Below are 13617 nucleotides of genomic sequence, written 5' to 3' on the forward strand. Positions count from 1 at the left end.
GCTAGTCAAGTGCAATCTTTTTTGTTTCAGTCTCAGTTTGCAAGCCCAGGGGAGTATTTGGAAAACTTCCTCTGTAAAACACAGAGTAAATTTAAGATTCCCCACCTCAACTCCATTTCCACTAAGATAGTAAGTCTCACTGCATTAAGGAAACCTAAGCTGTACCTGTTGATCACAATTATCTCTCAGTGAAATTTATTAGAGGCTTGGGTTTTTTACCCCCTTACTTGTCACCTGCAGATACTTCCCAGGATATTACTTCAAGATTTTCTCAGACGCCTGACTTGGTTTTTCTTTTTTTTTTTTTTCCAAACAAAGCAGAACAGAGGCACTTACTGTTATCATGCTTGTGTCCAGGATAAATAATTCTGAAGACATAGTCCGTGGATGTGTCCTCAGCTGGCATGTCTTCCAGGTCCACTGATCTGTTGCTGTTCCGTTTTCGAAGCTTTGGAAACACCTTGCCCTAGAGAAAATAGTAATTCCATACATTCAGCTACAAGTGACTAACAGAGTACAACAAACTAAGTACTGCAGACCTTTGGCATCTTAAATCTCCAAGCTTTCAACGTTGAGAGGTGGTAAGGGAGAAAACGGTGGAGTCACATACAGCTGGTGGTTTAGGGGTACTTAATACTACTTTTCTGTGTGCTGTAAACCAGTCTTTTCTTGAAATCTATGGGAGCTGGGCAACCCAAGCCTCTGGCAGCAGCTCTGTCCAGTCCATCTGAGTCTCACTGCTATTGTGTGGTTTTGTATCTTGATGCAACAGCAGATTCCAACTCATTGCTCAATGGGGTAATGAAGGTATGAACAATTTGTACAGACCACGTGTATAAGAAGCAAACTGGACTAAACAGAGTTATTCTGCATCCCACTTTGCCATAAAGCAGCTGGAAGTCAGTGCCCAGACCCTGTGGAGCAGAGATATCAACACCAGCCTCACCCAAGAGCTCACCAGAAAAAGCAGTACCTTGCCCTGCTGGGACCACAGCGGGGGCTCCAGCTGGCCACGGGGCAGGAGCCCATTTTCCAGACAGGACAGGAAGGCGAGGAGGTGCCCTCCTTGGGGGAAGTGCAGCGGAGGCCTCTGGGTCCCGTCCTGACTCACGAGCACTAGTGTCCATCTGCTTTCTGCTGCAAGGAGGACAAGGGGAGTCCACACTGTTACATCAGAGCCTCAGCTTTCTGCTCTTACCTTCTAAGTAAATTTTATTTGGGATCATCTCTAAGTAGATAAATAAACCTTTGTAAGGCACAGTGTGATCTAAGGATATCAGCCCTTTAGTGCTAAAGAAACTCAAGATACAAGCAACTATGAAAGCCTCATAGAGTTGCCATCCTCTATCAGCTGGGACTGGAGATTTTAACTCTCATTCCCACAAGCCAGAACTAATCAGAGGTGTTCCTGGCACTGAGGGAGGAAAAGCAATCACTCAAGTGGCTCTCCTGTTTATGTATTTTTCAGGAATATACGCCTAAGGGTTATGCTTACGTTGCTGATGGCAGTGGATGCAGACGATCTGGCTCAGTGGCACAATCAATGCGTAGTCCCAGTAAACACTAAAAGGGAAGGAAAGTGCAGGAAACATTGTTTTTTCCATATTCAGGAATGCTTGCGGTTCCAAGCACCGGATACAAAGACTCTGCTAAGTTAAGAACTGCCTATTAAATTCGGTCATTTAAAGTCCATTATTAGTCAAGTAAATGGCAAAGGAAAGCTAGTTTTTCCACGCTGGATATTCTGGTACCAGATTTGTACGTCTGCTTCCCCCTTCCCCTCCCCTTCCTCTTTCCTGGTGCCCCCCCCAGCAGGTTACACTGTGCTTCCCATCTCTCCTGAATGCAATGACTACCTTTTCTCCAGTTCTGAATCTCCAAGGGTTCCATTCATCAGCTGGTTTGGAGTCCATTTTAATGTCAAATTATCTGCTGATTGATGAAGGGAGAGATACCCAGGAATTGCCTCCAAGTCATCTTTCTGTTCACAGAAGCAACAAACAGACAACTCAGGTGACTGAAGTGCACAAAATATCTGCATAAAGTATAAGTTCCAGTCTTTCTATACTACATAAGTTCCAAAGCTGCAATATCTGGGAAGTGATGAGGGAAACCTTAACAGCAAAAGTATACAAAGTTCCTACTCGAAAGGGGGGAAAAACTACAACAAAGGCAGCTGCTTTATGAAATACAGTTCAGTATGTTTGTTCCTGCCTACAGGCCTGTTGCTCACTGACAGTGGTCAGGCAGCGAAAGCATTTGTGACGTGTCAAATCTACCCCAGCACAGCAGAGCCGAGCAGAAGGCAGCTCCGTGCTGAGAACAGAATGCAGCGAGCCCCCGGCAGGTGCGAGCTCTGCCCCAGGTACAGCACCGCGGCCCCAGCCCCAGGCTGCACGCACTCACCGGCTGCACCAGGACGTTGTTCTTGCCGTAGAGCAGGTGCGTGCGGGAGTTCTGGTGCAGGGACTCCACGTACTCGCGCGCCGAAGCGGCGAAGCGATCTTCCGACGCGCTGCCGCTGGAGTGGCGCTTCCGGATCTGCACACACACAGCCAGGCGCGTCAGGCAGGGCACAACGCAGCGGCTCCGCTCCGCAGCGCAACTCGCGTGTGGCCGGGGGCGTTTGCACAGAAATCACCTGGACTCTTAACTCAGCCCTGACCATGGCAGCTCAGAACTTCTTGGGAACTGTCTGGTCAGATCACAACTGTCAAAAGCCACGGAATTTAGTGCTGGATCTCAAATTTTTCTACATACAGATAAAGAGGACACTGTGGCCCAAATGGACTTCTAATCTGTGATAAAGCTCCATTGCAGATTCAGGTATCTCCCTCATAGGGCTGTTGTTATTATCAGCCTGTGCCCTAACTCAGAAACAGGTACACAGTAAATACCTACTCCCAGGGCTGGGCGCTTGGAGGGGGAGTCCTGGCGGCCGTGTGCGCCGTGGATCCGGTGCCGCTGCACCAGCTCGTCGGCCGAGGGGTCTGTCCAGTAATGGTCAGCTGTCTTTAGCTTGGTGTACTCCAGAGCACACGGTCCAACTGGGAGAAGAGACCAAGGGAGAAATGTCTGAGCCTGTGCAGAGACATACCCAGTGCTATCCTGCTGCCTGAGCACTGAAGGTGAGATTCCTTTCTCAAGCCAAGTGAATATTAATGGTCACGGACCCTATGGCATCAGCCCACGATACAAACAATATAATAATGTATCACTCCTATTACCCAGGGCTGTATAAGAGTATTCCTGTAGGACACAGAAGCATTAGCAGTTACAAACTGCCAGCAAGCGTTCAGTAAAAATCCATTCCCATTCTGCTTTCTGATCCAACCAATAATTACTAATAAAACCAGATGATCAGCTCTCTTCTGGTCTGCAATAAAACCAGACGATCAGTCTCTTCTGGCCTGTTGCTCTAATATAAATAGTTAACTACATACAAGATATAAAATACACCTCTTGTAACACTGTCATAATGCAAAATACTTTAAGAAACTATTTATTTTCTTCAGCATAAGAAGAAACTTTGCAAGAACTCACCTAGCAGAGAAGCCAGTATTGGGCCACAAACAGGATCTGCCAGTAAAGCTTCCTTTTCATAGTATTTACTAGGAATAAAAGATCAGAGCCCAGTTAAAAACATTACTTGTTCAAAGCTTGGGTTTAGGTACAGGTCTGACACAATGGGCCTCTCGATATGCTCGTTCTGTCTCATCTATTTTTCAGCCGAGCTCGGAGGAGCAGGAGCTTGCCTTGTGCTCAGTGTGTTACCCAGTATATTTGATTTGGGGCTTTGGGCAGAATTACAATATGGGAACAAACAATAGTTCTCTGCAAGCAATTTTGTCCATTTTCCACAGAGACAAAACAATCCACACAATCTTAAAGATCTCTTCCATCTGTGAGGAATCATCTTGAAACGTGAAGAACAATGAGCTACTACACTGCTCTTGCAATGACCCCCAAGTCTTGCCATTGCAGCAGGCAAATCTGCTTTTACAAAACCACATAGGCAAAAAATCCAAACACCCACAATTCTTGAATGCCACTGTCCTCTGTGGTCTGTTCACTAGATGGGGCTCAAACTCTAAAGCACCTGCTTCTCCTCCAGGACAGAACAGCTGAAGGACGTGAACATGGAGCATTTGAGCAGTAATGACACAAAAATGCACGCTAACAAGTCTTATGAAATGGTTTGTTTTATTCACCAAGTCAGGTTCTCAGAATCACACACCTGCAATGAAGGATCTGATCCTAACTCATCTGAACAGATGGGGAAGGCAGTGAGATGAACATCTAAAACACACAGTGATGGAACAACTGAGAGCAAACTCCCCTGATGTGTCTCCTGTGGATTATGTGGAAAAGAAATTAAAACCCCTTGTACTCATGTATCTGCAGACACTGAGGCAGTGGACTAAAATGCTTTCATTAACTGTGTCTCTGGGACATGGCCAACCCTCCCTCTGTCTCTTCTGCACACAGCTCATAAAAGCCAAGCTGGTATTACATATCCCAGAGCAACAGTTTGCTTGAACAGCACAAAGACCTTTCTTCCATTCTCTTGCTTTTAGTGGCAAGATACATCATGAAAATAAAGCTGATGACAAGGAAAACAGTAACAGAAACTTGGAAAATACTGAAAAAATAAGCTGCTTTGCCCTTAGCTCTCATCCTTGTTCAGACCCATTGGCTTTGGATAAACAAGAATATGTTGCCAGTGCAGAACAAGAGCACCCCTGCCAACAAACTGCCTTTCTGGGACCAGATCAAGCTTTTGGGTCCCTTCTTTTCTCTTTTTATGGGAGATTGTCCTCAGTGTGCCCCTCTAAGTCTTCTGTATCATGGGTTATGGGAGGGCAGGAAGGGTAGGAGTTGAGAGCCACTCCTTGGCAAACCACAGCTGATGCTGGGCAGCAGGAAGCAAGAACAGAACAGAGAGGACTCATCTTGGTCTCTTAAGGAGTCTGGGGGGAATTAATCCATAAAGCATTGATGCTCTTCTCTGGTTTTGCAAGGGAAAACTTTGACTTTACACAAAGCTTGATTTTTCTAAAAAGGAAACATGATTCATGTTTTCACAGCCGTGAGGATTTATGTCCCTAGTTACTCCTGTTCTAATTCTCCTTTCTTTCATCTTCAAAAGGCATTTTCCTACCTGACATCCTAAAGTTCCAAAGGATTATTTTCAACTCAAGACCTATTAGAAGATACTTCTATTCCACTAAGGTCTAGGTCCCAGTAGAATATGGGCACCTAATATGCTTGAAGTTAGGTTTGTAGCTGATTTCTGGAAAGCTGAATGCCTGTTAACATTTTTTTTTTGTAAGCCTGAAACACTATCAATGATGAAAAACTGAAGTACATTTTTTTCTAAATGCCTATGTAACTGGTTTTCATCATACTAGAAACCTGCATCACAGGGGTTTGCCAAAGAATTCTGATGAAATCCCTTGCTGCGGACATCTTAATGCAACAATCCCCGTGCTTCTGCTGCTTGCCTTACCTGCAGTTATCAACAATGTACTGCACAATCTTGTCCAGCACCTTCTCAATCAAGGCTGTCCGAACCCAGATGTGTTTGATGGCCTGAGGTGTCAGGACAGGTGTTTTGTTTGTGGTTGATCCCTGCCTTTTGAGGGGTTCCTGCCCATTTGGCTGATTTTTCCTGCAAAACGTGATAAAATAAAGGTAAGTCAGAATTTGCACTGTTTGATGGCAGCTCCATCATCCAGTGAAACCCATCCTCCTGCATCAGGTAACACCGAGCAGCTGCAGGAGAAAGGTGGCTGCAAAGCACATGGGCACATGCCTAGGCTCTCCACACACTGCCCCAGCCTGAGGGGAACAAGAACCCTCTGAATGTCTTTTCCAGAAAACTTCCCCCTTTAAATAGAAGAAGGTCCCATTTTACCTCAATGAGGAAAGAAACCCTGACATCTTCAGGTTCTTTGCCAGCACTTGGGTTCCCTTTCAGGAAACTGTTCAGTTACACACAGTAAATACATTTGTATGGGGAGGTCAGGGTGGGATCTGTAATTCCCCTCCGCTCTGACAGGGTCCCAAGTCCTACAGGAGGCCATGACAGGAAGACGTGTGACACCACTGACATCAGAGCAATTCGGGTGTGTTTAGCTGCATCCTAAACAGGGGTTTTCTAAAGCCACAGCCTCAGGAACAGCTGGGCTGTTGCAGCCCTTCTGTCTCATTTCATACATCCAGCAGAGTGAGGTCCACCCGCTGCAGTATTTCCCAACAGTATCTTTGCTGTGCGCATTTTCTACAGCACTTAAAATTTTGTGGCTGTTAATAGCTGAAAAACACTCAAAATTTGTCCAAGAGAAACCACAGAATTTAAGTTCATTTGCTCCTCTCTGACAGAGAACACAGCCAAAGTTCTCTGGTGGTTAGACGGGTGTTTGTGTGGGATCCTAACCAGGAAAGAGGCTGGTGAATTTTCAGTAGAAAGCATCCTTCTTCCCAACATTTAAAAATCTAAAATTAATAAAATCCCTCTCTGTATCAGTAGGCACCATTAAAAATATATTAAAAATAGGTATGTATCTGTCAAAAACTACGTAACAAAGTCTGACAATTACAAGTCTAATAAAGATAAATGTCAGAAGATTACACAGAAATATAAGTGCTAATTTAATAACTGTCAATAATTGAAGACAAGTTCTCTCAGCAAAGCCCTTCTTACAGCAAATTGATCAGAGGCTAAAAGTTCCTATGATGTGCAAAAAACACTTAGGGCTCAGCAGTGCCTACAAACAGAATTAAAAATGCTCTTGTTCTGGGCTTATATGACAAGACCCTCATGCACTGTGATTCCATCTACAGAACCACATGGAAAAATTTAACTTTGTTGCTTACCACCAGCAAGAAGTCTAAGACTTTCAGTAACCTCAAGTCCTTGACTCCAGGATTCTGTTGTGCTTAAGTCCAGCATGTACTGAACAGTTTTCCTGTAACATCCTTCTTCCCATTACTTGTCATATCTATTAATTTAGCTGTTTCTGCTATGATACCTACAAATTTGTTCCTGCTCTGGCAGGAGCATGCCAAAACAGCTTTTCCAGTATGTCTGTTCTTGAGTTCCTCCTTCCACCCCCTCCCTTCCCACCGACAGTCCAAGCTGGTCCACCATACCCTGACTGTGAGCCCTCTCTGAAATCACCAGTAATTAGTCACTTCTGTTGCTGTGTGTGGGCTGAATGTGCTCCTCTGCTGTACTGAGAAGCAAAATGAAACACCAAAGCCCCAGCTCCCCATCTCTGTCCCTTTGCTCACTGCCAGCTTGATCAAACACAAACATCTACAGCCACTAACAAGACAAAGCCGCAGCACCCGTGGGCGAGACGGGTCCCCGTGCACTCCCGGGGCAGCCTGTGTCCCACCACGCTGCACACACACACTGCATCCACTCAGCTGACAAACAGAGCTCAGCCTCACCTGCTCTCTACCTGCTGCTGCAGCTCCTGCACCTTCTTGCACACGTCTCCAGCTACGGCACAGGTCTTGCCCACCTTGGTGAAGAGCGCGGCCACCTTGTCGGTGCGCAGGAAGCCGGCAGCCCTGCGCTTCAGCATGTGCAGGAGACACGCCTCCACCACACCTGTGGGCAGGGGACAGAGCGTCAGGGGTGCTGCCCTTCTGCCCCCTCCTCGGCCAGCACCGCCTGCCCACTGCCACTGCTCAGCTCTGGGTCAGCAACACGGCTGGGGACAGACAGACAGGCGGACAGACAGGAACCAGAATCAGATGAGCATGTGTCTAATCTGCAACTTCAAACATCTTGTAAAGTACAGGTAATGGCAGTATATAAAAGAACTGGAATCTCTGTCAGTATTTTCACCCCACTTTTCATGTGCCACACAGAACCACACTAACATACCCTGATAGACACCAGTAAAACACTGCACTGCACTATGCTAGCCTTGCAGGACTGCAGCAGAAATCTATCCAGCTCTCATGTAACCTGCTGCAGAGAAAGGAAATGAGATATACAAATTTAAAAAAAAAAAAAACAACAAAAACCTTCCTTGTCTATCAGCTTCTGAAGTGAGACTGCAGATGACTAACAGTTATACAAAGGGATGGAGGAGAACAGACCAATTCATTCACAGGCAAGGGAAAAGACCCAGCTCTGTGTGCCAGGTGTGTGCCCAGGGCAGGGCAGCCTTCACCGGGCTCTGAGTGCAGCAGTGAGCAGGGGTTTCCTGTGCTGGGGGGCAGCAGGCAGCCCATCGGGACACCGCAGCTCCCCCTGCCACCTTAAACACTGGTTACAGTAACAAATGGCACTCCATCTGCTCCCGCACTCTGCCTCTCGCCCCACACACCGCAGCTCTTTTTGAGAGAAGGCAGCATTTTGTTGTGCTTTACGCCCAACACTGTCAGGTGCTGAGCATTTCCTCAAGATTCCTCTTCTTACTGTACTTGAAGGGTCCAAATCCCATAGCACCTGAAAGCCTGCATCTGAAAAAGATCCGTCCTCACTGTTGGGGCCCTGAAAACCAACCTGAGTCCCAGGCCAGCCTGGGGGGCACACAGAAACACCTCCTGCCTGCTGAACCCTGCGGAGCCCCAGCCCAGGAGCGGCCAGAGCCAGTCTGAGCTGCCGGGGGCACAGTGGGGCACTGCCCCGGCCTCAGCCCCGGCACACTCCTGTTTGCTCAGGACAGGAGCCCCACGGCATCAGACAGGCACCGAGCAGCAGGTCGGATGCTGCTTCCCACGCTGCAGCCGGAGCGGAGTCCAACCTCCCCTCCCACAACAGCCTGTGCAGGGCACCGGTCCCAGCCGGAGGAGCAGGACGTGCGGGCACAGCCCCGAGCGACCCCTCTCCGCCAGCAGAAACCTCCGCTGCGATCAAAGGGGCACAGGCAGAGGCTGTGGTGTGACGGGAGCAGGAGCCCAGGGCTGGGGACGTCTCTGGATGCGGGCCGGTTCCCCCGCAGGGAAAGGAGCATCCGTGCAGGGAACCGGGGAACGCCGCAGAGCGGCGGGGGCTGGCGCGGCCGCGGAGCAGCACCGCGGACAGCGAGTGATGACAGCACCGGGAAGTTCCTCACAGCACGGGCTAGCTCCTGTCTAGCAACCATCACAACAGCTCTTAACCCAGCGACTGTTTTGCTCTGTCTTTCAATTAGAAATAAAGAAGGGAAAAAAAAAAAAAAAAAAAAGAAAACTAGCCTTCCGGATGCCTGGAGCAATGCAGCAATTTGATTCCAAATCTTAAATGAAGCAACCCGCCTTTAAAAATAACTGCAAAGAAGTGCATTGCTGTTGCTGAGGAAACCGGCCCTCTTCCCACCTTCGCAGCTTTTTTTTAATTTCTTGAAGACAATAAAATATTAATGAAACAAATTTAGTGAAAAGCACAGCAGGCACAGCTTTAATTATTAATAAATGCTGCAGCTGCCACTGAGGGCAATTTCCCCAGTGACTGTCCCCAGAGCCCCAGTATTTAATTATTCCATTGTGACATTTCTCATCACAAGAATTTGGGTAAGATCAGTCCCCAGCTGCCTATAACACACACCTAGGGGTCATTTGCAAGGGGCGAGACACTGGAATTTGCTGCTGTATTGCCTCAAAATGTATTTTCCACAGGACAAGAGATTAATGCATGTCCAGTTCTATGTGTAAGGCACCCTTGGATTGGGGGGCAGGTTACAGCCCAGCCTGTGTGACCCTCAGGTCACTTCATTCTCCTACACTGACAGCACTCTTCTCTCCAGGCTCCTTTCTCCAAGAATTATTCCAGAACAGCTGGATTACATTCACATCTGACTTGATCTGAATGTGCTTGCAAATACATCGTGGCTTTTAACCAGCTAAACTGCAAACCATCCAAGCAGGGCAGCACATCTTGTGACACAGATGCCATCCCATTCCAGCGCAGGGGACCATGTGGATGCCAGCCCGGTGGTGCAGGAGAGAAGGCAGGGATCCCTCCCACACAGCCTGAGAATGGCACGGCAGGGAGGGACCAGCTCCCTGGCAGAGCCCCCCAGGGCTTTCCTTTGGCTCTGTGTCCGAGGCAGGCACGGATCTCACTGCACCTCGCCAGCATCGCCCACAGCCAAGCTCAGTCAGAGAGGAAACGTAACACATCCTGAACGAGCTGGCAGAAGAGTCACCTCAAGCTGCAGAACCTTTTACAAGACCCGAGAGAACCTTGGTCTTGATGCTTTTTGATAAAGCAAAACCAGGTGATCCCCAGGAGTTACAAACTGCACAGCTCAGACTGCTGCCTAAAGAGGCAACGCAATTCATTTCAGGGGTTATAGCACAAGAACCTTTGGGACAGGGAAATGGGGTTATTTACCCATTCCTTGGAAAATAAACCATTTTTCCCTTTTTGGAATCTGACACTCTAAGAAGACCTAAAAAATAGATGATTCAAGCTGTTTCTGGAGAAACTGATAACATCAGAAAGGCATCACTGGGTGGTTTTGTGTACATGCAGGTAATTTGTACACATGCTTTTGGGTACAAGTATTTGTGCACACAGGTATGTAACTACTGCACAGCCCAATGTGCCTACTGTCACTGTACCTACAACAAACACGTACAAAAACTGACCAGATAAAAAGGCAGCAACTCATCACATACAGAGTGGAAGAGCAACTCTGCACTGGGAATAAATCAGCACAGCCCAGGTAATTCCCTTGTATGGTTCAGTTGACAGCAGCCATCTAGAAATTCATTAACTCCAGACAGTTTTAAGGAACATTCTCTGCAGTATTCACTGCAGAATTTAATTAAGTGCAGATATATTATTGATTTACAGTTCAAATAATCACAGTGCCCACCAAGCTTCAGAAAATGTCACTTTTTTATGACTTCACCACAGCTACTTCTTCCAGGGTCAGGTGAACAAGTTCAGTTTTGTCCTTTTTTGCCTCTATGAAAATCCTGACATGACTTAATGGACTGTGAAATGAGAGTTCTGGGGCTGGAAGGGTGGTGAGCAGAAAAAAGAAGGCCTGTGGAAGGATTATTTATGGGGTGTACTTAGCAGATGAGATTTTCCTTAGACAGGAAGAAATACTGCATCTAAATACCTTGTTTTCATGGAAACTGTGCACAGGGAATTGAATTCATGAGGCTGAAGAAATTAAAAACAAGTGAAAAGAGGAGGATGATAAAGAAGCCATCAGACGCTCATGATCTCCAGCTGCTGTTGCTTTATCCTGCTGATCACAGATCTGCCCAGTTTGAAACCAGTTTTCTTGCCAAGTTCCAGCCTGCTGTGTCACTGGGACACACACGCCGAGCAGGGGAGCCAGGGGTACCCGAGTGCCAGCTGGCACCAAAGGGCTGCAGAGGACACATCCAAACCTGCTCCTTTGCCCTGGGTCACCTGCCGTTTTTGGGCTGTGCCACAGAACACCCTATGTTCAATAATTCCCTAGAAAAATTTAAAAAAAAGTATCCAAATGGACAGTTCCCAGTCCTAAAGTTGCTGGGAAACTTCAGGGCTGAAATTTGGTGACTGCTTCTCTTTAAATTCACGATTAGGCTTCAAGGACCTCAGCAACCTTCAGAAAACAGAAATGTTTTCTTTAAACACTATTAAGGGCAAATCAAAATTACTGAAGTTTCTCTAAATATTGAAAATTATCCAATTTGATGACCCAGGATCAAAGCAAAATGTTTAGCAGAGTTCTCTAAAAAGCACAAGAGATTTTATTTCACTTTTTAAGCTAAAAACACATGCAGTTCCAAAACAGTTTCGTTTCACATCAGAGCTAATATTCACTCTGTTTTTTCTCCCCACTACAGCATACCACTCATTAATTTAAGCATCATCTTTGGAGCACAATCAAAAACCTTCTAAATGTGCATGAAAAAATATTTGCTTCCCTGCTATTATGATTATCTCTGGTACACTCTCTGGGCTAATGTGTTTATCAAGTGAGGTGGAATCTCTGTAAACTATTTTTTAAGCATTATTCATCATTGAAAATGTTTGTTTCCCAAATAGGAGCAGTGATACAGAGGGACTTGTGTTTTGTTTGTGAGACATCTGCATTTCCATGGCAGATTATCTTCATTTTTTTTAAATATGAATGCCAACGGTAGAAAGCCAAAAGAATTAAGATGATAAACTGTCAGGTTGGACAATGGTTATTTACATGTGTTTCTATAGAAGTTATGTTTCTGTGAGCTAAGGAAAAAAAGGAGAAAACTGAATTCTTTGTTTTCTGTCAAATCTGAACATGGTGCTATTTAGAAGCCTCAGGACAATCAGCTAAAAACTCCAAAGCATAAGACATCTCTTCCAAATGGGACTGATTTTCAGAAGAATTGGAATGCTGTCACTCCAGCTGAAAATGATGGGGAAAAAAACTGTGGTTTTCTTTCAAACGCAATTAACTTTGTGCAAAACGAGGTAACAAGTCACCCTAAGACCAATGAAGGAAATAGCCTCACAGCTAAGCGCACTGCTGTGGCTGACCCTGGGGTCATTATCAGTGAGACCAAATCAGCACTGCCGGGCACTCCTGCAGCTCAGACACCAACCCATCCCAAATGACCCCGGATACCTGGTCTCCAGGAGTCACCAGCCATATTCATGTTCCGAGGATTCCTGATTTTCCACTGCCAGCGTGGATGGACACTCATCCATGACCTCAGCCGAAGCTCTTCGATTGTGCTCCTACGTGTAAGGCCCTAAAATTTCAGACCTTATCAGATCTCAACTATGTGGCTCCAGAAAACCCAGCCACACAAGTGCTTTCCCACTGCCTGCCACCTCCAGATCAGACTACTCATCTGCCTTAGGAAGCTGGGAAGTAACTGCTGAGCTGTTCCATAGAAAGTCCAATTCCACTAAGTGTTTTGCACATTCATTAACGACAATCCTGTCATACGCTGGATTGGCTCTAAACTGTGAAGAGGACCCAAGAGCCACTCTGATTATCAGAACACACCAGTCCTTCTGCTGTGAACATACTCAGTGACACAGTGCTGTTGCAGATGACAATTCCCTCTACTTATTTTTGAAGAAGGAAGCATCTTACACTGATGACTATCCAAGACTAGATGCCTCAGGGCTCTGTGCAAGGAAGCTGCAGTGGATGGATACGGGGCCCACACACCAGATCTCGAGTGTGGAATTACAGTGAAGCACAGACATCTCAGAAGCACTTGTGGGTGATAGCTCTCCTTGCTCTGTTTCTGAGAACAATAAATGGACACAGACACTGCAGGAGCTTGAGGGCAGAAGCACCAGCGTAAGACACAAATGCCAGCTCAGGAGTGCTTCACAAAAGCACTGGAGTCAGGCTCTGACCTGCCACAGCCTGGCACAAGTCAGGACTGTATTTGAGTCTCTGTGTGCGAAGGAAATGCAGGGAAGCTGAAAGAGCTGCTGCACAACTTACAGGAGCACACAAGAGACAGTACTGAGAAGCAGTATAACACTCTCTACCACCTGGCACATCGTGCTTCTAGACCTGGGAGTCTCCCACACAGAAGAAGGATGGACCCTGCAGAGCTGGCCAAGGGCACTCACAGCACTGCATGGCTGCTGCCTGGCTCTGTTTGTGCATGGGCCTCCTCAACCACCATGTGCAGAACCACCAAGGCTTCACAGGC

The 13617-nt window shown here is 46.7% G+C and overlaps 1 protein-coding gene across 6 annotated transcripts in view; it reads right to left on the reverse strand.

Moving 5' to 3' along the window:
- SGSM2 (small G protein signaling modulator 2) overlaps positions 1 to 13617 on the reverse strand; it is a 38631-nt gene that overhangs the window by 14761 nt on the left and 10253 nt on the right. For 3 of the 6 annotated variants that reach the window (XM_040082523.2, XM_040082528.2, XM_040082526.2), the window contains exons 3-11: positions 7459 to 7621; positions 5510 to 5671; positions 3544 to 3611; positions 2902 to 3047; positions 2407 to 2541; positions 1857 to 1981; positions 1496 to 1563; positions 974 to 1134; positions 337 to 466 (exon numbers count right to left, since the gene is read on the reverse strand). In XM_040082523.2, the coding sequence (XP_039938457.1) occupies positions 337 to 466; positions 974 to 1134; positions 1496 to 1563; positions 1857 to 1981; positions 2407 to 2541; positions 2902 to 3047; positions 3544 to 3611; positions 5510 to 5671; positions 7459 to 7621 (1158 nt within the window). Of the gene's footprint in view, positions 1 to 336; positions 467 to 973; positions 1138 to 1495; positions 1564 to 1856; positions 1982 to 2406; positions 2542 to 2901; positions 3048 to 3543; positions 3612 to 5509; positions 5672 to 7458; positions 7622 to 13617 lie in introns of all 6 variants that reach the window. The other 3 variants (XM_040082524.2, XM_040082522.2, XM_040082525.2) reach the window with 1 other exon arrangement.

This window comes from Hirundo rustica, chromosome 19, assembly GCF_015227805.2.
Source record: "Hirundo rustica isolate bHirRus1 chromosome 19, bHirRus1.pri.v3, whole genome shotgun sequence".
NCBI lineage: Eukaryota > Metazoa > Chordata > Aves > Passeriformes > Hirundinidae > Hirundo > Hirundo rustica.